The 25,928-nt window shown below is 35.8% G+C and overlaps 1 protein-coding gene across 1 annotated transcript in view; it reads right to left on the bottom strand.

Moving 5' to 3' along the window:
- Nucleotides 1-16,208: 16,208 nt before the first annotated feature.
- Nucleotides 16,209-25,928, bottom strand: part of LOC138692990 (testis-specific serine/threonine-protein kinase 3-like) — a 28,032-nt gene continuing 18,312 nt past the window's right edge. The window contains exons 5-6 of the mRNA XM_069816465.1: nt 25,446-25,634; nt 16,209-21,511 (exon numbers count right to left, since the gene is read on the bottom strand). Coding sequence (XP_069672566.1) covers nt 21,320-21,511; nt 25,446-25,634 — 381 coding nt within the window. The 3' untranslated portion in view covers nt 16,209-21,319. The remainder of the gene's footprint in view (nt 21,512-25,445; nt 25,635-25,928) is intronic.

Raw genomic sequence — 25,928 nt, 5'->3', positions numbered from 1 at the left:
TATTTTTCGTGATGGTTTGCAGGCTGGAAACCAAAGATGATCATATAATATCACCTCTGAAACCATGTCGCCATGTTCGTTGTTTTCCAACTAAACTTGTTTTTTTCTATATTCTTTAGTTTCTAAGAAACAACAACTATATCGGACTTTAGCTGTTTTGCACTTATGGCATAATTACTTTATTACGACATTTACTACTGTTAATGTAGGACTTTAGTTGTTTTCTGCTCACGGTTTAGTTTCTTTTTGACCATGAGTGTTGGCAACAGATAAAACAGCAGATGATTTTCCAATTTGAACTGTGAAAAGAGCCAGCTCCGTGTGAACAACTACCGTCACCGTAGCCAACACGGGAGCCAGCAAGTGACCACGCAGGGCAGACATCAGCGTAGCCACCTTGGAATCCATCACAGAAACTTGCACCGTCTGAACCAGGCTTTAGTGACATTGACATCGAATCCTAAAGGAGAATCTAGTTGCTGCATTCTCCACTAGTTTTATACTACATTAGGTAAATGCCCCTTTCAATATTCAGTTTCTATATCCTTTTGAGCACACTGTTTTTTTCTCTCTTTCTCTTTTTCTCTTAACTTTCTGTTCGAATTAGATGGTGCTTTTCTACATACTGAAATTAAACCATGTTCTATTAGACAGTAGGAACAGTGGTTCATTGATGTTTGAATTTATTTGGACATTGTCTATCATCCAGAATTTACATTAATGGGAAGAAGAATATATTTCAGAACAGGTTTTAATACACTTATGAAAATAAACCCAGCATTCATAGATACAACTATCTTGTTGTGTTTTATTGTCTGGTGGTGAACAACAATTCTTGAGGTAACAGTTCAAAATACGACTTTCCTATTCATCTTGATTACACAACTTTTAACACTGTATCACTTCGGAATATGTATGATAAGACTTTCCTGTGTTAAATTTCAACGTACCTTGTTTACATGTTTCGACCTATTTATGGGTCATTTTCAGAACTGGTCGTTGTTGGTCTTGGCACCACTTGTTCTGTTTCCTGTGAGGGTATGTTCCTGTGGTATAGTGTAGAGTCAAAGAGTGTGTATGTTTTGAAGTTGAGTTGTGTGTTGAGAATTTCTTTGGGGTGTGTTTTTGTGTGTCTGTATATTTCATATTGTTCTAGTGTTAGTTTCTGGCTACTACACATCCAACCAAAAACCCAGAAACTAAACACACTAGAACAATATGAAATATACAGACACACAAAAACACACCCAAAAGAAATTCTCAACACACAACTCAACTTCAAAACACACACACCATAGGAACACACCCTCACAGTAAACAGAACAAGTGGTGCCAAGACCAACAACGACCAGTTCTGAAGATGACCCATAAATAGGTCGAAACATGTAAACAAGGTATGTTGAAATTTAACACAGGAAAGTCTTACCATACATATTCCGAAGACTTTCCTGTAATTTTTGCACACCTTACAGTAATAACCTTTTCTAGATACAGCTTTCTAATGAAGAGGACCTGGCAACTCTTTGTGTCTTTAGGCAGAGTTTCTGAGATATTTTTTCCATTATTTTTTATAATTTCTTGTGGTAATGTAAATTAATATTCGTCTGAATTCCTTACATCTTGAATGAAGAAAAGGAATGTGCAGTGAAAGTTATTGGGAATTATGAAAAGAAATGGATACTGAATTATTTTGAGTTTCTTCATAACATATACGAAAAAAATACCTGTCTGTCCCTTCATTTTTTGCTACTGTTTTTGTAAATATGTGACTATTCACAATGCAGTCATTTAGTTGTAAACATAGCAGTGAAAAATTACAATGTTGATAGCTCCAAGTCCTTATAGTTACAACTGTAATTAAGAAAGCAAATTAACATATGTAATTTTTTTTCTAAGTAGCCAGCGACATTGCTGTCAGAAGTGTACATGCCACTAATTATATTGAAAGAAAATGCTCCATTTTTATTATTTTGGTCCACGGTAAAATACTAAATTTTACTCCATTTGTAGTGTATTTTTGATCCAAGGGAAATACTCATGTTTAGGAAAATATTAGTCTTTTATTTACTGATTTATAGTATAATTTTTTGGTCCACGAAAAATACCCTTTTTGTTGTCGAACCATCGGATCTATGTCCCTTCAGCGCTGTCGTCGTTCTTGGAAAAGTTAACGCCTTTACTCACCCCATTCCACCCGTTTCTCTCCCACTACGTCAAACAGCAGACCACGAACCTTGCCGAATAGGGATGTTGCCAAACTTCCGTCAAACAGTATCATGTCTCTTGAATATTGCTTATAATACTGTAAGGTTAATTATTACTTATTCATAATTTAATTTAAGTAGGTCTAATGACGCTGATTGACTTATGCAAAATGCTATTACTTGCTTAATAATATTTCTTTCACCACTCCGTGCTACAGTATTCATGTTGAGTTGACAACACTAGACTGCAAGTGCAAATAAACTGTCCCGCAAGAAGGCTCAAAATTGTTAGTGGGGGAGAGAAAGAGAGAGGGATAGAAAAGAGAGAAATAGGAATACAGGGAGAGAAGTGAATTGCCGAGGCTGAAAAGGAATTAAGGTTCAGTTCGCATATCTTACAGGGGCACAGATCCGATGGTCGGCCTATAACACAAGAAAAGCCTAAATGTTACCTCGTTTGTACACTTTAACCTGTACATTGAAATTTTCATAGTGAAGATAAACTAAGTTTAAGTATAAAATTAAGAATTCAGCCAATCACAAAACAGAAGTGACACAGTAATTGAAGATCGTGAATTGAATAGACATGCATAGAAAAATACAAGTACTACCAACATGGTTCTGTTTTATGAAAGATGAATAAAATTGTTCTCCTTCAAGAAAATAGCCCCAGACGGTACATGGCAGTGATGACTCTTCTACTCCATGACAAAGAATGTAAACAAGATATATTGCCTTGGCAATAAGATACAATCTACTCCTCTCAGTTATTCCATCTATTGATAATATTATTGAAGAATCTAGTTTTCATATAAAATTTCACATTCTGAATACTCATATTTCCTTTCTAATTTTATTGCCTAAGTAAGAATGTATAAGTTTGTATTGTGAATGAGTCCCTTAAGAAAAGACAACATATATAGTTTTTTAACCTCTTCCTAACGAAAATTTTCACAAACTTTTCTCCATTAAAGACGGATAGGCGGTTTAAATGTCCTAGCTGTATGGTCGACTTACTTCTAGAGTCTCGTAAGTTCAGTTTTTCCCGAATGCTGAAATCTACATATATTTTCGAAGTACGTCTTCTGATAATGCCTTGTAAGTCTACAAATTCTTTTATATGTTATAACAAATGCATACATAATATGCCTCTTGTAGAATGTTGGATTTGCAGTGAAAGAACTGCCCTTGGACAGAACACTATGAATGAATGAATGAATGAATGAATGAATATGCTTTTCTTAATTTTATGAAAGATACTCTAATTTTAAATCATCACTGATTCAAAATCTTTCCACGGATATAGAGAAATCCAATAAAATATTATTGTAATGACAAGATATTTCCAAAATGATTTTACTTCACATGTACATTAGTCTATTGTCTTTATGTTTCGGTATAACGAAATTTCATTGTGGAAAGCTAGGTCTTGTTTCTTTTAGAAATTACATTCTTCTCTAACATTTCGTTACTTCAAATCTATATCTTTGGCGAACAGGAGAAAGAAAATAGGTCATAATTAAATATTATTTTGCTATGAAAAATTCTTTTTAGAACTCATAACAACCTCCATCACCATCTTTTATTAAATTTTAAAAGCTAAAATATCTTTAATATTCCTTAAAAAAATAGTTCATATTATCAGTATGCCGGTGAAAATTTTTCAGCAGTAAACATCATAAAGTAAGAAAACATCTACTTCCTCCTCCCCCCCCCCCCCCACCCTCGCCACTTCCTTTTCATGATAGATATTTCAAAGGAAACCTTTGACTGTGTAATAATTGGATGGTTCAGGGAGAATGTAATTTCACGTATACAAATTTTGCTATAGTTTTGACTTCTTCCTGATCACGAGTGTCACAGACTTTTCTGCATTGAAGATGGAAAAGCTGTTTAAATGTCCTATCTGTGTTTGGTGTTGTCAAAATTCATCTTGGTGGGGGAGGGAGAAAATATTTTGACAGACCTACAAAATGCTAGAGAGAACAATTTTAAAATCAAACAGAAGCTTATGAAACTGGAACAGGCCAGTTTATGATATCTTAATTTATTTTTGTTTATATGTCGACAAGGAAATGGTTGTTTTGTCACATATAGTAAGTAAGCAATGAAACATGTGTTTGCTTTTTATTAGTCCTGGGATATTACAATAATTTTTGCAGTCTATAATTATAATTAACCTCTTCTGGTTCTTTTTTTTTTTTTTTTTTTGGTAATCTTTCTTAAGCTGGTGGTCTAGTGAGACTTAATATTTTGTGTGGTGAAAAAGTGGGATAATTTGTACGTGTTGAGGTTACAAATCTGAAGCATACTATTAAAAATTATTAAAATCCCCTGAAACAGCTCTCTTCATAGATCGAAATCCTGAAAAAGTTTGCTTTGATACTAAAATTATGGCAATCACGAACAGTGTAACAAAAATAGCATTTTGCATTTGGTCTGTCGATTACCTCACAAAACTACTCATTTACCATCATGTTCTAGTTTTGTTGTTTCAGTATTGCCTTACTATAGTAGAATTAATGTTTCTTTCGACTTCTGACAGCTCGCTAGCTCTGTAACTTACAGATCTGCTGTCATAACAGTGTTGCCAACTTGCTGCTACTGCTAGGAGCCAGTCAGTCATTTACATGTGATATGTTCGAAAATGCGGCAGCATTGCCTGCAAGCTTGGACAAAGAGAGCAGGAGGCACCAGATCTTCATTGGCAACTTTCAAGGTTAACCTTGGTTGCCATGATGACAACTTGTAACCTATACGGCTAGCAAGCTATCAGAAATCGAAAGAAACGTTAATTCTACTATAATAGTTTTGTTTTCTTCTTGTTCAGCGACTAGTCTGTCACTTGTGATAATTTTCACACAAGTGGAACCAAAGTAGATTTTGGCTGTAATGTGTTGATGGACAATGTTCAAATTTATTGCAATATCATTTGGGAGTAATCTGTTCAAGAGTCCTATCAGAATATTAAATTCTGTTACCGTGCATTACTGGTTGTGTCTTGCAGAAATAGTTGAAGCGTATGAAGGCTCAAACTATTTTTTTTAATACAGAAGTTTCTTGCATGTTGGATTCTGGTACTGAAATGAATGAAGACTGCAAATAACACGTCCTGAATTTAAGAAGGCAGGGTGAACACTTAAAATAGATATAGATGATTAGAATTGTAACTAGGAAATAAAGATTATTTCTAAACAAACATGTTAAATACTAGATTTTGTGTTAAAATATAGACCTGCCATCTATCCAGAAAGTATTGCACCTGGAAAAATGTGCCCTCTGTGGGCATGACAGTGAACCACAGTATTGTGAAGAAATCCGAAAAAAAATGCAGGTTCTTTGAAGTTGTTTTTATAAATAGTAGTTTTTTAGTTTTCATAAGATAGTGAAATCTTGATCAGAGTTAGTGCTTCTTTTCTTCTCCATCATCATATTCATCATTATGTATGGGTCATTCGAAAATTATATTATTTTAATTAAGCTCAAAGCTTATTTATTCACAATTGATATATAGTGAAACCTCATTTATTCGGACTAACTGGAACCGGAAGTCATCCGGATTAATGAAAATCTGGATAATCTGGAAATAAAAGAGAAAAAAGATGGAATACACATTTATACTGTACTATATGTCCCTACTTACATTTATTTCCATCAAAAGCAAATTATGAAACACTGTATGCACTTAAATGTTGTTAGCTTTATTAAAATAATTAGTAATTTTCTTTTGCGTTAATTTCAAATGACAGTTACGTGCAGCACGATTGCGCAGGTGTTTTACAACCATGAGTTCGGTTGATGTTGTTTCAGTCTGGTGTTCCAAAAAAGCCAAAACTTTGTCCATCTGACAAGCAAACATTCTGATGGGGGCAGATAAAAAAGTTAAATTTTTTTCTTCCACCATGTTAATAAAGTCAAAAGAAGTGCTTATACAAATTTTGGCCACTCGACCGCAATTACGAAGGCCGTAAAAAAATAAGTTCGCCAGGGGCTGCTAACAGAAAAAAAAACAGTTTCATTGGACAAATTTATTGGAACGGACACAGCAATTGTTGAGCTATTTTTCAACATATTTTCCATCGGAAATGAGACATTTCTCATATCATAGGATCAACAGAGAGAGGTGCAGACGCAGTCAAACGCTCGTTGCTATCTGAGGCGGCTGACTTCTACGACACAAAAATTGATCCCATGGTATGACAAATGTCTCAATTCCAGTGAGGGATATGTTGACGAATAGTGCAACAATTGCTGTATCTGTTTCAGTAAATATTTCTATGCAATTGTGCTTTTTCTATAAACGGCCCCAGGGAAAATCACTTTCTGGACGGCCTCGTAATTGCGGTCGAGTGGCCAAAATTTGTGTAAGCACTTCTTTTGACATTATTAACATGGTGGAAGAAAAAAATTTAATTTTTTATCTGCCCCCATCAGAACATTTGCTTGTGAGTTGTTGCCTCGGTATGAGACATAACCTCTTCCAGTTGTACACCAGCCTTGTTTTCGGACCCACCATCACTATCGTCATCTATATTTGCAGAGGAACAAGCAGGTATAATTCTATCATCCGTAACTTGTAGCCACCATCATTATCTATTTCTAACCAGGCATTTATGTCAGATCTACATCTGAACATCCAGAAATGTTCGCAAATGTTTGAATAAAGTCAAGCATCGACATCATCGCAAACTTCTGCATTTGAAGCACAAATTTCATTAATAGAATCTGAAATAGCAGTCATATCTTTTTCCAACACTTCTTAATTGTCAACTCAGCAACATGATCCCAAGCAGATGCAACCATGTAAATAACGTCTTTCACATTCACTGATTTCAAATGCGAAATCACACCATTTTCCCCCTTTCCTTCAATCAGCTTGCTCAGTAGCTGCTCTTGTACACATGCTTGATGTTCTCCAACATGCCTTGATCTGTCAGCTGCAACAGTGCCGTAACATTAGGCGGTAAAAATTTAACTTTAATGTTGCCACTGATCAGTTCTACACCAGGATGTGGCAGGGTATTATCAATTAACAGTATGACTTTCAAAGGTAAGCCTTCGTTACAAAATATTACACTTGACACAAAGTCTTATAGAACCAATTTTTTAAAATTACACTGTTCATCCAGGCACTTCTTTGTGATTTATAATCATAAGTAACTGGCAGTGATTTTCCTATTAAAATAAGAGGCAACTTATGTCTCCCATATGCATTACTGCAAGCCATTACTGATAGCCTTTTGCCGAGCCGTCTTACTGGGTAGCATCCGATGAAGTCCAGTTTCATCGGCATTATACAGGGTGTTTAAAAAATACGGGGCATAATTTCAGGTATGTATTTCCCACATGTAGACAATCAAAATAGTTCATTACAACATGTGTCCGGAAATGCTTCATTTCCGAGTTATGGCCTACACAACATTGAAATTCACCGGAACGTTTTTCTTTCCGCAGGTCGTTGTCATTACAGAAGATGTTCAAAATGTCCACCTCCTGCTTGAATACAGACCTCACATCGATGTCTCATTGACCTGCGAACACGATCCCAAACTCCAGGAGTATTGCGTATGTCCTCAGATATGATAAGGATACAATTGATACTCTTTCAACAGTCTCCAGACAGTCGTATGAGGAACATTGACTTGTAACGCTACCCTTCGTGTGCTGATAGAAGGAGTCATGTTCACAGCCTCCAGAATCTCCTCCTGTACTTCTGGAGTTGTAGATCTTGGTCGTCTCCTTCCCAAACCAGGAGAGTTAAATTTTCCATACTCGCACAGACGGTAATGGAGACGTACAAATGTCTTCCGATCTGGACATTGTCGCTGTGGGTACCTCTCCTGGTACAAACGACGAGCCAGCGCAGCATTGCCGTCCGCCTTACCGTACATGAAATGTATCTCTGCCAGCTCTTGATTTGAATACATGTCGCACAGTCTAACGCCTACACAACACTGAATGTAACCTTCGCCTCGGAATGAACTGTCAGAGTGCCCTCTTAATGTCTCCTTTGACGACAACGACCTGCGGAAAGAAAAACGTTCCGGTGAATTTCAATGTTGTGAAGGCCATAACTCGGAAATGAAGCGTTTCCGGACACATGTTGTAATGAACTATTTTGATTGCCTACATGTGGGAAATACATACCTGAAATTATGCCCCGTATTTTTGAAACACTCTGTATACTTGACAAATAATATTGGAGAAGAAAAATTCATTCCAGTACCAGACCGAATTTTTCTTCTCCAATATTAATTGTTACTATAACAGATATATTCTGTAGGAGCAAAAAAATAATTTTTATAAAATTATATACTTGATCTGATTTTAGGTTTTCATAGGAAATCATTTTTTCGAAAACGTTCATGAATTCCAACCTGGGCCCATAGTAGATATATTCTGTAGTACCAATAAAATAATAATCTTTATAAAATTATATACTTGAGCTGATTTTAGGTTTTCAGAGGAAATCATTTCTTCGAAAACATTCATGAATTTCAACCTGAGCCCAGCCCACGGGCTGGTTCAGGCCTAGGCTCATGGGCTTGTTGGGTTCGAGTTGAGCTCGGGTCTTAAAGAAACACAAATAAATTTTTATCCTCGAATTATATGCTGAGTAAATAAGTAATACGAAGATTTTAACGCCTGCACAATTAGATGTCCATCTGACACCCATCCAGAACAGTGGACTACCGTTATTGTAAATTATTGTTTAGTTCAATTTCGTAACGGCATTTACCTTGTCTCTACTCTGCCGTACCCAGAGCATTGATGATTATTTGTTTTATTGGCAGGCTGGTAGATTACTTTTTCTCATGTTCCTACTGAGTGGTATCTCTCGCAGCTGTTCCTGATCCCTGTGACCTCTGGCCTCTATTTTATCTGCTGGGCTTCGGGTTTCTGTTTGGGCTTGGGTGATAATTATAAGCTGATCTCTGTTCAGGTTCGGATCCATTTCAGATCAGGCCGGGCCTAAGAATTTTGTCCCGTGCAGACCTCTATTATGTAAGTTAACCATTTGGGCAGCCATGTGACAACAAACACCGTCGTGAAGCACAGTGGGCTGGATATTCAGGAGATATTGGCACTTCTGACACATTGCTGGTCGTAAATGGTGTTCGAAAAAGTGACTATAATAAGCAGCATCCACACGCATTCCAACTGGAAGAGGATGAGCGATTAATACATTTTCATAATCAAAACGTAATTTTGAGGGCATGCTGCTCTTGTTTACATTTTCTTGTCATTAGGGAGCTGCAGATAAATCTTAGTCTTACAGTCACTGCATATATATATATATATATATATATATATAGTGAGGGTCACATAACAGTTCCTAAACATCAAATATTGTCGTCTTGTCAGTGTTGCCAATTGTTACTAGATATCACATGATCCATCGTACTAAATGACTTATTTACTTACTGTACTTTATGTTGGAAGGTTATTCTAAATAATTCAATAATTTGTAACATATTTTCGTAGGCAAAAACTATACGAGAAAGGAATCAACATGTCAAGTATTTTGTCTGGCAGTACGAAATTCATTGGTTTGACTAAACCATTGACTCACAGACCTAACCTAAAAATGTATTTTGTTTGACCACATGAAATTATTGGTACCGGTACTAGCTCCGAAAACTTACCTGACTGTAGTCTTGAATTATAATCACAACACAACACATAAAATAACTATTATGCATTAATATTAATACTGATATTAATAAATTATTAATACCGGTATGTTCAAATTTCATTAGTTTTCAGTAACAGGTTCCGAAATCTAGTACAATTTCAATTTCATGGAACTCCAGTACCGACAAATATTGTCGATATTTGTCTCAGCTGCCAACATACTAGTTACAAAATCACTACTGTTTGTAGTATTTGTCAGTATCGAAATTCGAAACGAAGTTGGCAAAAGAAAATTCAACCTGCAAACTAGAAAATCGCCATAATCCACTAGCATATGTAGTAATGGGGGGAAAATGGTTAGGTTTCACGCTTAGGGTATGAAGTAAGCTGACCCGGACTATATAGTATGTTATTATAAATGCAATTATTAGCTTATAACTTGCAGATAACACATATCAGACATCATTCCATCTCATACTACCAGCTTAGATTAGTCACTGCTAGGGGAGCTGAATACTAGCAGTGTTGCCATAATTTTTCGAATGACCTATATAATCATAATCACCAAAAACAGCAGCAAAGGTTAGACTTTAAGCCTGTTCTGACTTAAAATTATATTGTTCAATTTTGTAAGAGGTTTAGTAGGTTTCTGAATCTTCAGTTTGAAATATCATAATTTTAGGTGGTTCCTTTCATTTTCCATTCTGTGAATATATATACAAGAAATTTTCTTGTAATCCGTCATTTTTTATATTGTCTTATTGTCTGTTTTAATACAGTAGTCTGTGTCCAGTGACAGTTCCTAAATGATTCATCTCTGTCACTTCCATTTCTTGTAATTTTTTTTTTTAAGTGCACAGGTGGACTGAAACAGTATAAACCTTGTGGTAGTTTGTCATTGTATTTTTTCTCATTCTGTTAACAGCCCCCTTATTGTGCTACAGTTACATTGAACTTAGTGTATATATTTTTAATTCTGCTGCATGTTAGAAACGTTCTGAATAGTAATTAAAATCCATATGCTGATCAAGTTTCTAAGTTATATTCTGCAGCAAATGGTCAAAAGTTTCGAAATTAACTTTGGTAATTAACAGTGCCTTCAATTTGCCAACCTTAAATTGTATTGTCCCCAATGTTCCTATATATATTTTTTTTCATTCTGACAAAGAATTTCTGTAGGAGCACTAATTCCAGGCAGGGATAAGCCATATTTCACAACTTTTGCAATGTTTCTGAATAACAAATGTTGAAAAGAGAAATGGTAGAACATTCTGCCCATCTTGTATAGATTTCCTTTTCCTCTCGATTCCATTGAGTGACTTTGCATTAGCAAATTGTTTCACATAAACAAATTCACTGAACATGTCTTTGTCATCAGTGTTGGAATCGCCAGAAATGTTTGTAGTGATATGTAAACACATTTCAAATAATATTCCATTTTGGGACATTGTTCAGCAAGATTCTTTTTTGCATTATCCAACAAAACAGGACTAATATGCATCCCAACAAGAACTATGAAGGTCTGGGCACATTATTTAAGAATGAAATTTATTAATAATTTATATTAAATGTGAATTAGCACTTTTATAAATGAACTGTCTTGAAGAAGGTGCCATACTCGTATGTTATTGAAATAACCGGAATTTGTCAAAAGTATGTGGCACACTGTCTTTCATTTCTAGAAGAAGTAGATCGATCTAGTTTATGTGTCATTACATCCGTGTTACTTTCTGCCTACTTACTTCTTTGTGTAGAGAGATATTTGCCCGGAATGGTTACAAATCGATCAATTTTCTGTTACTGATGTGTTTTTGAGGGGAGACTCCACTGAAAATCATGAAAAATTTCCAAAAAAATTTTATTGGCTATTTCACGTCTTTAGAATGTATATTTTTATACCCCAAATGGATTTAATTAAATTATAATTACAAATATGTATAATTTTTTTATAAATTAAAACTGTAGAGGGGCGTGGCATTTAAAGAGCTGTTAAAATTATTTTTTCATCAAAGAATTCTTTTTGTACAAATTTCTGATTACAAATCTAGTAACTTTTTGTTCTAAAGTTGTTTCCCTGAAGTTACTAAATGAATATAGCGGAAGAGAATTTTAATAGGTATGTGTTACATAAATATTCATTTTTCTTTCAAATCCATTTTTCCATTAAGTTTATTTTTGTTCATTTAACCCCAATTTTTTTACGCCAAATATTAATCAATCTGGATGAAATTTTTACTGCAAGTACTTATGAGGTAACTGCATGCGTCTTTGCATTTCTTTTGTAAGAAATGCTGCTAGTTTATTTTCTTTTTTTTTTTTTTTTTTTTTTTTCATAAATTATAGAAAAAATAACATTTTCAAAATTTCGAAAAAAAACTTCAAAGTGAATAAATGAGAATGCATAGAAATGTTTCTCTATGTCTTGTGAATGTAACCAAAAAAAAAAAAAGAAAGTTTAAACATTGAGATCTTCTACTAAAAACTTGGGTTTGAAAATATTTATAAAAAAATCAAAAGCCATAAACATTTGGAAGTTCAAAATTTGGATTTTGTTAATCCTTTACATTGTAAACATGCTCTCAAAATTTGGTTGAAGAACAAATGATTATGAAAAAAGTTGTCATTTTTAGTGGAATGTCCCTTAAGCAGTAATCTAATTTGACAGAAAAAACATTTTGTCCTTGTCATCTTCCTGTAGCCTGTAGTAGATGTTAATTACCTATCTTTGTTTGTTTGTTTCTTTCGTATTCTTTCTTCTTCTCCCCCCTCCCCCTCTTGTTTTTTAGCTTCATATTTTATCCACTCTAAATATAACCAAACTATACTACTGTCTAATGCTTAAGCATACAACCACATTCAGTTTTCATATTTGCAGCTGAACTAGTTACCCATGTATCTTATAAGTTGTAACAAATATAAATAGTGAACATAAATGTTAAATGAATATACACAAAATATTTTGGAAATGCTTTTCATGAGCACCATCTGATTTTGCTTTAACACTTCAGCTGCTTTCCTCAACTTCCTAGTTAATCTTTATACTTCTGTGAAATAAAATAATATCTTATGCTGTTGGGTCAAGATTTCACTATGGTAATGTTTCTTTTCTACACAAGTTTGTATCTTGTCATTAGTGTCTTTCAATTTATGGCAACTCAGAGAAGAGCAAAATGACTGAACTGAAAACACACAACATGTTGAACAGAGTTACTATTTTGAATTAATGTGTGTAACAATGGTTGTATTGGAGATAAACTGACTTATATACCCCAGAAGGTAGCCTAGCTTATATAGCTTTCTTGTATATTTTATTTTGTCTTCTCCTTGAATTTTGGAATGAAAAGATGTCGTAATGAATACGTCACTTACCTTGGAATTTTAGATACTGTGGAGGATACAGCAGTGTGCTGTGAGAGAGGGGTTAGTTAATAATGGAATATTACATAGACCTCAACTGTATATTGTAATGTCGGATATTGTTCCAGATAGCATCAGTGAAATTTCTTGAAGCTGAGACCAAAGATCAAGAATGACTTCTGCAGATTAAAAGCTGTATTTTATTTCGTTTTCTTTTTAATTACAGGAAAAGAAAATCTTTCACACATTTTCTAAATGTTAACCACGAAAATTTTTGGGAAAAACTCTGATTGGACGTTTTAATTCCCGTTTACAAATGATTGAAACTTGCTTCCCTTTCTAGTTCAGGAAGTTCCTCGTGTTCCTTCTTTCCTGAGTTAAAATTAAAGAATACTCAATCTTTAAATCAGGCATGTCAAAAATCAGACACTGAAAGTGCAGTGTATGTGCGGGGAACGCCGGTCTGTGCAGATTGCGTCATTCAGTGTTGCTCTTACCAGTTCTTAGCGGGAGGGATGTACAAGAATCTATTCTGTGCTTCTAGTGTTCAATTAAATTGAGATTTGGACATTATAAACATACTTAGCAGAAGGAAAAAACACAATTATTGTCAGTGTCTATATTTGACAATAATTGTAACACAAGAAACAATAGACTTACTCACTTACAATTCACAATGCAGTCGTTTGTAAAGAATAATTTATTTACATGATTTGTATACAGTATTTGAAGAAAATATAAATACTGCAGTAATTTCGAAACAACAAAAAACGAACACAATATTTCATTTTACGTAATAGGTACTGATTATTTCAAAGTAATACTCTTTCATTGTTCCTCAAGCATTATTGGGACCATTGGTGCACAAATGCTAAGAAAGAAAATATTTTACTCCCAATTACATGCAATAGGACATTGTGAGGCTTTTACACTGGAATCATTTCCTTGCTGTATATTAATATAAATTCACATTATTATTAATAAATTGGATAAATTAAGCTTGAATTTAAATTTATATATAGTTTATTTGTAAAACGTTGAGAGCAAGTATTAGCAAGTTGGGAGCGTTACTGAATTGAGTTAAAAGAGTACTTCACAAGCTGTGAAGTGAGGACATTTTCTTTATGTCAGGTTTAAAGATTTATTAACGAGTATATTAGATAATATAGTAACGTGAGGTGGAAAATTCGCCATTATGTATTATTTTTCCAGAAAATTTTTCCGCCTTACAAATAGTTGCTTTCTTCCTTCCCTTACAACCTCAAGAGTCACATGTATTCCTCACTATATTCTCATCACTTATCAGCTTATCAAATAAAAGTTGTAAGTCGTCTAACCATTGATGGCTGTGTTAGTACAGACTCCAAAACAACATCATTGTCATGTTTGCCTTGCCGTGAGAGTACTAATTAAGAAATAAGAGCAGGCGAATATCATATTTTGAGAACTTTACTAATATGATTTAAATTCTCATATCACTATTAGGTCCACATGATATGATGAAAGCCTTTCATTTTAAAATAATTACTATTGGCTGAGGAAAACATCATAACAGTTATGTTATATGATTCATGATTTCTATTCTTCATTATATCTGTGGACTCCTCACTTTATTTTTCATAACGCATTCACAATCACAGCTCAATGAGCACCCGTACTGATCTGTGTTACTGAAACAAAAGCTGATCTGCTACTATAGGTACTGAACAGCCCTGTCGCGTTCCCCTCCAAGCCGATTCACTCCCTCCAGGTAGGGGAATAGGAACTGCACATTGCACGCAGACCAGTGCACAATGTGCAGGGTTTTGACATGCCTGCTTTAAATGAAGAAGAGGAGTGAAAAAACGCTTTTTTATTATTGAAGTCATTTAAATCAGGATTAGTCAGGTAGATTTAGGCATATATAGTTGCTTTTCTTTCGTTTATTTGGCCAGAATTTGACCAGTCCAATCACATCATCTCCTTAATTACTCACCATTGCTTTCTTTTCCTTCTCCTCTTGAGACTTTTTCGTTGAACTTTTTACATTATGTTGTATTGTAGAGAATTGAAACCTTTTTCTATGAGATAGGTTAAAGAAAGAATAATATTCCTGATGTAGAAACATTAATGGGATCTGCGTTAATTTGAGTGCAGAGGGATGCATCAGCTTCTTAAAAGAGGGAATTCTGAAGCCCAGAAGTTTGTGGTTATAAGCATATTGATGGAAGTGAAGGCATAGCCATTTTTGAACTCTGTATATGAAGTACTTTCTTTAATTATAATAGTTTTGACAGGAAAAAAAAATTTAATTTAGTTCATGAGAATGTTTTTCTATTTAATAAAATAAAAAATGAAAGGGTTTAATCATTAAAATTAAGAATTCCCACAGTTACCGTGTAACATTACATGCATATTTTGTTTGCAAATGCATTTGTGAAACCTTTGATTGCCATTAGTATATAAAAATTGCATGTTTACTATGATTTATTTTCTTGTGCAAATATGATACATTAAATTTTGTTTATTTCAGAGTGAATTACAGAAATGTATGTATGTACATATAGTGAAAATGCATCACTAAATTAATATATTTTGTACATTGATAAAAATCAATTTCAAATTCATTCATAGACTATGAAGGTCTCTTATTAATAATTGTTAATTTGTAGTGTAAACATCACTATTTATTAAGGAGAATAATGTAATGTAATGTAAAATTTGGTATAAAATTGATGATAGTATTTATTGAGAGTACACATTGGCTTATGAATGATGGTGGCCACTCAAACTAGGTCTGAGCCTTGTGCTTGTTCGATTTGCCGTGGGGTCACATATCAGATACATTGTCATCAAGGTGCTGTGTCTAAGCAAATGTGTCATTTGTGAGAGGGAGAAAGTAAAGTTCTCTCTGTGGTGTAGTTATTTGGTATTTTTTTTTTATCATCTGCTGTACATCTATTAGACTTTACTTTCTCCACTGAAGTGTGTATGAATCCTTGTCATCTATTCCCTCTTGAATTAGACAGTGTAAAAACAATATTTTTTCAGCAGCCGTGCAGTGTGTTTTATTACAGAGGAACAAAGTGTAAATAATTGTGAAAGCTGATGTTGGAGACGAGTGTAGGGAGCTTACCATATCTAGTTGTTTTACATGTTGACATAGTCGGCAGGAGTAGACTTCGAAGTATTGAGCAGGGTTAGTATTTACACTTCTTAATTAGAAAGTGATGGAGAAAAGCTCTGTCTTGTGTGTAAAACAGGAAAGATTTATTTACGATAATAAATATATACTTAAAAAAGAGTAACTATTGTTTTTATGAAACAAAATACCTTCATTTTTGAGTTGAGCAATGTTGGCATGCAGATATTCTGTGCTTAATGTGAGTTGTGTGAGTTGAAGGGGGAAGAAAAATCGGCAGACACACAATATAGATCAGTGGTACTTATTATGTAGTCCATGGGACACATTCGGCTCTTAAACACATTTATTGCAGTTCCCCCCTCCCCCCCGTTGTTGGTAACTCTATAGCATCTAGTAGATGCTTTATGGTTGTGCTAACAAATAGATGCTTTATGGTTGTGCTAACAGATGGAGTTACTTGTCAATAATGTGATGCTGAAACGTGTGTTCAGGTTACTGCCCAGCGACAGTCCTGATGTATTTTTATATTTTGTGATGGTTGGTTAATTAATATTAACCCGGCACACTCACATTCATACAAATTTCCAGACTCTAGACACCCAGGTAATTATTCTTCATCATAATCATCAACAACAAGATTTGGCCTGTTTCGTCTCAGAAGTTGTCTTCCCAATGACGCCTAGGTCTGCCAATATCACGCACCCCTGTTGGGCGATATTGCAGAACCTGTTTTACTGATCTTTCATCCTGCATCCGGGATATATGTTCCTTCCACTGAACTTGATTTTCTTCAATTCTCTTATTCAAACAAAAAATATTCAGATGTGCTCTTATATCTTCACTTCTAATGTGATCTCTAAGAGCACAGCCAGCAACATATCTTAAGAATCTCATTTCAGCTGTCTCTACTATTCTTTTATCACTTCTGTTCATGGCCCAAGTCTCTGCTCCATAAGTCAATACTGGTACTGCCATTGTTTTATAACATTTTAAAACCGTGTCTCTTCGTGTTTTGTTTTTTAATGTTCGTTTTATGGTGCCACATATACTTTGAAATTTATGCACCTTTTGTTTCAGATCTCTCTCCTCATCGAAAGATATATCACACCCCAAATAATTAAAATGTCACACCTGTTCTAATACCATATACTTGAGGATAATTTTGGAACGTATCTGATATTTCCCAATAAAGGCCATGACCTTCGTTTTTTCATGAGAAACATTTAGATTGTACTTGGACATTGTTTTGTTTAGCTGAAAGACAGCTAGCTGCAGTTTGTCCTCCTTATCAGCAAAGACTACTTGGTCATCGGCAAATAGAATAGTATTTAAAATCGTCGATCCTACTTTAAAATCATACTTCAACTGCGCTTGCCATTCGGCTATTGCTGCGTCTAAATAAATATTAAAAAGTGTAGGCGACAATAGGCAGCCCTGTCTTACTCCTAAATTGACAATTTCTTTTTTGGCATTTAAAATATTTTTAAGATTTCCTTTATCTATACTGATAACCGTCCCTTCATACATTTGCTTTATCATTTCCACTAAATGTTGTGGGTATCCTTTATGTAATAAAATGTCCCATAGCTTTTCTCGTAGTACCTTATCAAAAGCGGTGGCCGGGTAGCTCAGTTGGTAGAGCAGCTGGCTACGGACTGGAAGGTCCAGGGTTCGATCCCAGGTGGTGACAGGATTTTTTCTCGTTGCCAAACTTTCAGAACGGCCCCGAGGTTCACTCAGCCTGCTATAAAATTGAGTACCGGGTCTTTCCCGGGGGTAAAAGGCGGTCAGAGCATGGTGCCAACCACACCACCTCATTCTAGTGCCGAGGTCATGGAAAGCATGGAGCTCTACCTCCATGCCCCCTAAGTGCCTTCATGGCATGTTACGGGGATACCTTTACCTTTTTTACCTTATCAAAAGCTTTTATATAGTCTACGAATAGCAGGTGTGTCTCTTGATTAAATTCTCTTCTTTTCTGAATTATTTGCTTTACTATGAATATGCAGTCTGTACATACTCGTCCTCTTCGGAATCCATGTTGTTCGTTATTTAATATTTAATTTATTTATTTTCTTCTTCAAGAAAAATTCACCGAGAGCCGAACCCGGGACCTCCAGATCTGTAAGCCAGCATGCTGATCAACAGACCACGGAGGCAGTCTTTGCAGCTCTTGAACTAATATTACTATTCTTTTTCTGAGAATTATTTTTTAATTGCTGTAATAATGTGTAACTGGATAAAGCTTTGGTTACCCTCCATCGTCACTGCCAGTGAAGGTGTTCAACAGTGACACGTATTTGTTTTCTTTAAAAAGAATCAGTGTTATGTCTCATGTGATTATTATGTCTTTGCATGGAATTCTCGTCTCTATTTATAAGTGTCGGTTCTTAAGAAAATGGCTCCAGTTATGTATTTCAAAATTAAAAGGGAAGAAACTTCACAGTCAAATCAAAGAACTTATAAATAATGTACTGGTGTTTATGTCTAAAGAAGCTTCTCAAGGACTTGAAATTTCTCTATACAAAGTTCAAGAGCGAGTGACTTTAGCTACAGACGTGCCCCACAATAAGTGTCCAAAACATTGTGACAGAAACGAGAAAAATAGAGTGGCAATGGTACATCTTTCGAAATACCAGATAAGAAAAATTTAAATTAAAACTAGACTCATTTGATAGAAGTATAATGCGAAGGATAATGTATGATTTTTATATGACCGAGAAATGTGTTCCAATAGTCACTGCTTTAATAATGGAACTGAAAGATGCAATTGGCTTTAATAGGGACAATACTAGTGTTAGAACTCTGCTAAAAAAAACTTGAAATTTCTCGGAAGAAAGTGAAAACAAATAGGTCACTATTTGTTGAAAAATACGATATTAGGCAAAAAACCAAGGCGAATTTCTAATTATCGAGCTGAGAGAAGAAATATTGTATCTCATTTCCTTGCTTTTCGTGAGAAAAAGCGAGTTTTCGTAAAGTCTAGGATCAGTGACCTTACGAAAACTCGCATTTTCTCTGTGACGAGTAAGGAAGTGCACGGAAATGAGATGTATAAGCTCTCCTTCCCTGCTGCCTACCTCTTCTACCTCGATGGAGTGATCCTGTCTGCTCATACCTCTCCACAGGCCCCTCTTTCACAGGAACTTTTCACCCTTATTTCGGTGTGAAATTGATGTTGGCACCCAATTTTTCTTTTACTTACAGTATACATGACTCTACTAGAAGCCAAGTACGTAAATACATGTGAAGAGTGGAAATGGCAAAGATTGTAAGTGCCATCTTTGTGTATTGTACATTTTTTTATTCATCATGCTCCTTGTGCCATTGTGAATAACCTGTGCAAGTTTCATGAACCTAAGGCCTTTACTAGTAGTTCAAGCATTCACCATTGGTGCATGTTCTAACTCCGGATTCCTTTGCTATGTTCCATATGCCATCTCCAGATGTATTATCTTTAATTTGTACTATGCACAGCTCCTACAACTTTCAGCTTAAGAAGCTGTGACCTTGATTTTGATCTTATTGAGGAGAGAAAGAGAGTCTGCAAGGTATACCTTCCAAGAGATTGCATCACGTTGTGGTCCCTTTCAAGATCATGGAGATGGAAACTTATCCTAAAATATGCTGCAGATTCTGTCATTACGACCTCGAAATGTGAGATCTCAAAATTAAGTATGATTCGTGTAACCAACGAGTTACCAGGAAAGTTTCTTACCAAGAAGATTCACAGGAACCTAGAGGAGTGGAACATTATGAGGAAAAGAAAACGTCCTACGAAGATAAACACTTTTCTGCACATACTCCCACAACCTATGTTATTGGTTGCTGAAACAACAGATCTGAAAAACATGATACCATTTCTACCAGACTATGCAAAGTTTTTTATTTTTAAGAACTTTGCAGAAACTGAGTATCGGAACAGTAATCCTAAAACTAAAATAAGACTTTTTTTTAAGTCTGCATGAACTTATATTACCACCCCTTTGTGGTGTACATGTTCAATGTTGTAATGCGTATCTACAAAAACATGGCACTTGGGACACTATGGATGAGATGGACAAGGTACTTAGAACGTTCTATCATCATCATCCTTCACGAATTAGGCCTCTGTAGACCTGTTTCGGCCCCATCTAGCAGTCTTCTAAAAGGTCTTCCTGGTCGACGATGTCCTCTAGGTTTATACTGCATCATAATTTTTGGGATTCTTGAATTTTCCATTCTTCTTACATGATCTAGCCAATTGAATTTGTATCTGCTGATTTTTTCTTCTACTGACTCTATTTCTAATTATTCTAAAATTTCTTCATTCCTTTTTCGGTCTAAAAGAGTATATCCTGCTGTCCTCCTGAAAAATTTCATTTCCGTTGCTTTGATTCTGTTCATGTCTTTTTTCTTTATGTCCAAATCTCGCTTCATATAAAAGGGAGGGTAATGCTAGTGTATTATATATTTTTATTCTGTAGATATTTGTACTAATTTAGCTTTTAATGTATTGTTTATTATTCCTAGAATTTGTGAAAATTTAGTAATTTTCTTGTTCATATCTTTTTCATTTTGATAAGATATTTCACAACCCAGATAATTGAATTTCGTTTAACCGTTGACTTGCAGAACGTTCTATAAGTTTCATTTTTTATATTCTATACTACATTGCAATTACTATCAAGGAGGTGTGTTTAAGTCTCGTACTAATATGTATTTTGTATAAATATGTGTCTGTTTTGAACAAAATGTCAAGTGCAGAAATTGAAAAGTTTTTGTCTCCTGTGAAATTTTCTGAATTGCACTTACAACTTTTGCCATTTCCACTCTTCATATATATATCTTAACATAGTAACGCAATTGTAAATAAATACTAATTTCGGAATCATTCAAAACTGCTGGCCAGCCTTCATTATAACCTCTAGTCGTAATACTACTGGTAAGTTTCAAATCACAGAGAAGGAAACATAGTTTCAGTATATTTCGAAGCTTGTGTGGTTGTGATTACACGTCCTCAGGTGTGTGAACTGTCTTCAATGTCACTCTTGCTAGCAGCTTTCATTGTCCCAAGAGTCTGCTCCTCATCTGTAGTGTTTCCAGCATCTTCTCTTGGCGCACTGGCTGCTGCCCTTAGGGTTTCTTTGGTCACCAACTTCACCGGTGTTTCTGTTCGTTCACCTTTTGTAGAAGTAGTAGGGGTTGACTCCTGAGGATCACAAAGAGAGAAGTAGGTTTATGGGAAAAGGAGCTAGTAAACAGGAAAAGTGATCAGATCATGCCCATGTCAGTTTTATGATGTAGAAATATTTTGTATGAAACAAAGTTATTAAAACCAAAACAATCACTGAAACAAAACAAATTTCGAAGCATAGCTGTAGCCTACTATGCTGCAAGCTTTTACATGTAGAACTACATATGGGACTGCATAGTAAATGGAATCTATGAGTATTGTTGTTGTTTTCTAATGCCAGGCATTTGACAATAAATGACCTCTTGCACTCCAATATTTTTCAAAGATATTATCATGACCAGCCACTGAAGCACAGATTTTGAGGTGTTCCGAATCCATTTCTTGGTTTGAGTTGCACAATGGGCAGTTAGGGGACTGATATATTCCAATTCTATGCAGGTGTTTGGCCAAACAATCATGGCCTGTTGCCAATCTAAATGCAGCTACAGACGATTTTCGTGGTAAATCGGGAATTAACTGTGGATTTTGATGCAGGGAGTTCCATTTTTTCCCTTATGATTGTGTTATCAAATTTTGTTTGTTGAAGTCTAAGTATGTAGATTTAATAAGTCTTTTCACAGAGTAATATGTAGATTTAGTAACAGATCTGTAAGTAGCACTGCCGCCCTTCTTTGCTAGTGCATCCGCATTCTCGTTTCCCAGGATTCCACAATGGGATGGTATCCATTGGAATACAATTCTTTTATTCAGTGATATTAATTGAGAGAGCATTTTAGTTATTTCTACTGTTTGAGATGAAGGTGTGTGTTTAGAGACTATTGATAGAATAGCTGTTTTGGAGTCTGAAAATATAACTGCATTCTTAAATGTATTGATATGAAATAGAAGATTCCTGAGACTTTCACCTATTGCAACGATTTCTCCATCAAAACTTGTTGTTCCATATCCAAGAGATCTATAAAGTGAGAAGAGACAGCACTTAACACCTGCACCGGCACCTTGTTCTCTGGAGATCAAGTGTAGATTATACATTTAACCCTTAGAAGCCGGAAGACTTATACCACTATTGCACGAAAATGTCTAACTCTCAACCAGGGCTTCGTATATCTGCATAATTGGGTAAATTCGTGTTGGGTTCGTTAGCCGAGTGGTTTAAGACGCATAAGATATGTCCGGCCAGCATATCGTGCCTAAGATCGCAGGTTAGCATCCTGGCCTGTGGTAAAGGATGGGGAGTCCCATGTAAAACAGTTGATGTAATGGTACACATGAAACCTGACGGGGTTTCAGTTGATTGAATTGAAATTAATTTGCTCCTTTTTTAAGAGAAAAAAAAATTACCATATTTTTTTATTGTTTTAATGAAGTGCAATGCCCTATGTCATATGAAATTAAAGAATATCAACGTATTTTATATGTAACATAAATTTATAAGATATTATATCACGTCATGCCCATAATACTAGCTGGCTACTACAATGGACGCACTGCTCCTAAGGGTTAATTTCTTCCTAGTCTTAGATACAGTTTCTATAGGTATAGCTGGAGTCAAAAATATATATAAGAACAACAAAAATGACCATCTTCGTCTATAAGAAATGGGCCACGGACCTATATGCCCTTCCCCATATATATTCCACCCTTATTATAAACGATGTATGCCCTAGTTCAGATAATATAAGTAGTCTATTAAATATACGAGGTCACTCAATAAGTCGCAAATTGAAAGGACAGGGACCTCTCAAATTGCAGATTAGATTTCACGGCGCTTCTTCCGACGGCCTTCACATGCTTTGTCATCGAACAACAGTTGACGGCGTCTTGCCATCCTAACGGCAAACACCAGCCAACTCCTCCTCGCCCCGTTCCGTGATCACTTGATCAATCTCAGCCCCCCTCGCGTATGTGGTACCTAAGAGGTTACGTCCAATTTCGGCTTCCCCTTCAAAATTTTCTAGAGCTCCTTCAGAGGAGCAGCGTAACCCGGAGTGAGACTAGTGGCCAACAGGCTTGGAGCTCACATATTTAGTTTTGTACAGCCCCCAACCCCTTGCAAGGACGCGTTTTGCGTACCTTTTAAATTTTCCTCCCAATTCTCCTTCGATTTTTCGACCATCTTCGTAGTCTAGTGGTCAGAGTTTCTGGCCACAGTTCATAGGGTCCCAGGTTCGATTCCCGGTTAGGGGACGGGTTTTTTCCTGAAAAATATTTTTATCGTATAGCATATAGCAGAAGGACAGTGTTTTACACATACTAATTTTCATTATTGTACAATATACAATAATGGAGGAAAAAAATGTTGAATATTTCCAAAATTTTACTCGTTTAATAGAAAAAGGAGCATCTTCTGCGGACCTTTGGAAAAAGAACTAAGGCAGAGACTAGTGAAGTGCTTTGTTCGAAGTATTAGACCTATATCGCGTGAAACAGAAATACGGACGTTACGACGCGAAATGAAGAGAAATGACTAGAAGCATTTGAAATATGGATATAGAGAAGAATTGAGCTTGTGAAATGACAGACAAAATAAGAAATGAAAGAGCGGCTGAAACTGATCAAGAAAAGAATAACTGGCTAAGAAGAAACTGGGTCCACGGCTGTGGAGTAACGGTTAGCACATCTGACCTGAAACTAGCGGACCTGGACTCAAATCCCGGTTGGGAAAAGTTACCTGCATGAGGTTCTTACCGGTATTTTCCCCCAGCCCATTAAGAGCAAATACTGAGTAACTTTCGGCGCTGGACCCTGGACTCATTCCGTTGGCATTATCACCTTCATATTACTCAGACGCTAGATAACCTTAGCACTTGATACTTACTTACTTACTGGCTTTTAAGGAACCCGGAGGTTTATTGCCGCCCTCACATAAGCCCGCCATTGGTCACTATCCTGAGCAAGATTAATCCAGTCTCTATAATCATATCCCACCTCCCTCAAATTCATTTTAATATTATCTTCCCACCTACGTCTCGGCCTCCCCAAAGATCTTTTTCCCTCCGGCCTCCCAACTAACACTCTATATGCATTTCTGGATTCGCCCATACGTGCTACATGCCCTGCCCATCTCAAACGTCTGGATTTAATGTTCCTAATTATGTCAGGTGAAGAATACAATGCGTGCAGTTCTGTGTTGTGTAACTTTCTCCATTGTCCCTAACTTTATCCCTCTCAGCGCCAAATATTTTCCTAAACACCTTATTCTCAAACAGCCTTAACCTATGTTCCTCTCTCAAAGTCAGAGTCCAAATTTCACAACCATACAGAACAACCGGTAATATAACTGTTTTATAAATTCTAACTTTCAGATTTTTTGACAGCAGACTGGATGATAGGAGCTTCTCAACCGAATAATAACACGCATTTCCCATATTTATTCTGTGTTTAATTTCCTCCCGAATATAATTTATGTTTGTTACTGTTGCTCCCAGGTATTTGAATTTTTCCACCTCTTCAAAAGATAAATTTCCAATTTTTATATTTCCATTTCGTACAATATTCTCGTCACGAGACATAATCAAATACTTTGTCTTTTCGGGATTTACTTCCAAACCTATCTCTTTACTTGCTTCAAGTAAAATTCCCGTGTTTTCCCTTATCGTTTGTGGATTTTCTCCTAACATATTCACGTCAGCAGTTGATACAGCATCGTAAAATAACCAATTAAAAACTGTCCACTAAAGGATGCACTGGAAGGAATGGTGAACGGGAGAAACGTTCGGCGCAGAAGGAGATTTCAAATGATAGACAACAACATGATCGTATGCGAAGGTTTGGAAGGTTGGAGAATGCTTGGTTTGCAGTGAAGGACCCGTCCTTGAACAGAAAACTATGAATAAATGAACGTGGTGAAAGGGCTTAATTCTTTGAAAACAATTTAACTAGATTTTTAGCATGCCGTATCAAAACGTCATTAACTGAAATAAATAAAGACTACTGGTGATACTCATACCGATTCGGAGCCGCTAGAAGACGATCTTGCACTGGTCTTGGTTGTCTTGGTGATTTGCATCCAAGGGTCACTACGGATGGCAGGGAGGAGCAGTCGAACGCGCTGGGGTGCTAGGATCCGCGAGATGAGTGATCTGCAAGCTGCGGACACCCTGGGTTCCCGAGGGAATGTCACTTTGCTCTGGACTTGCTGCAAGCACAAAAATGACTTTGACAGTGGATACTTTGAAGAAAAACAACTGTGACAGTAGTACTAACAAATCTACCAATTAGATCAGGTCCAAGACATATACAAGATGCAATCAAATATTTCCGAACTGTATTTGTATTTATCATCGTCATCGTCCTTGCAGGTATTAGGCCTAGTGGCCTGTTACGGTCTCCGTCCATCTTTTCAGGAGGCGTCCCAAAGATCGTCTTCCATGTGGTATATAGCGGAGAATTTGTCTTGGGAGTCTGGAACGGTCCATTCTATTGGCATGGT

Source organism: Periplaneta americana, chromosome 17, assembly GCF_040183065.1.
Source record: "Periplaneta americana isolate PAMFEO1 chromosome 17, P.americana_PAMFEO1_priV1, whole genome shotgun sequence".
Classification (NCBI taxonomy): Eukaryota; Metazoa; Arthropoda; class Insecta; order Blattodea; family Blattidae; genus Periplaneta; species Periplaneta americana.
Note: the sequence above shows the minus strand (reverse complement) of the source record. Positions and strands in the feature narration are given on the sequence as shown.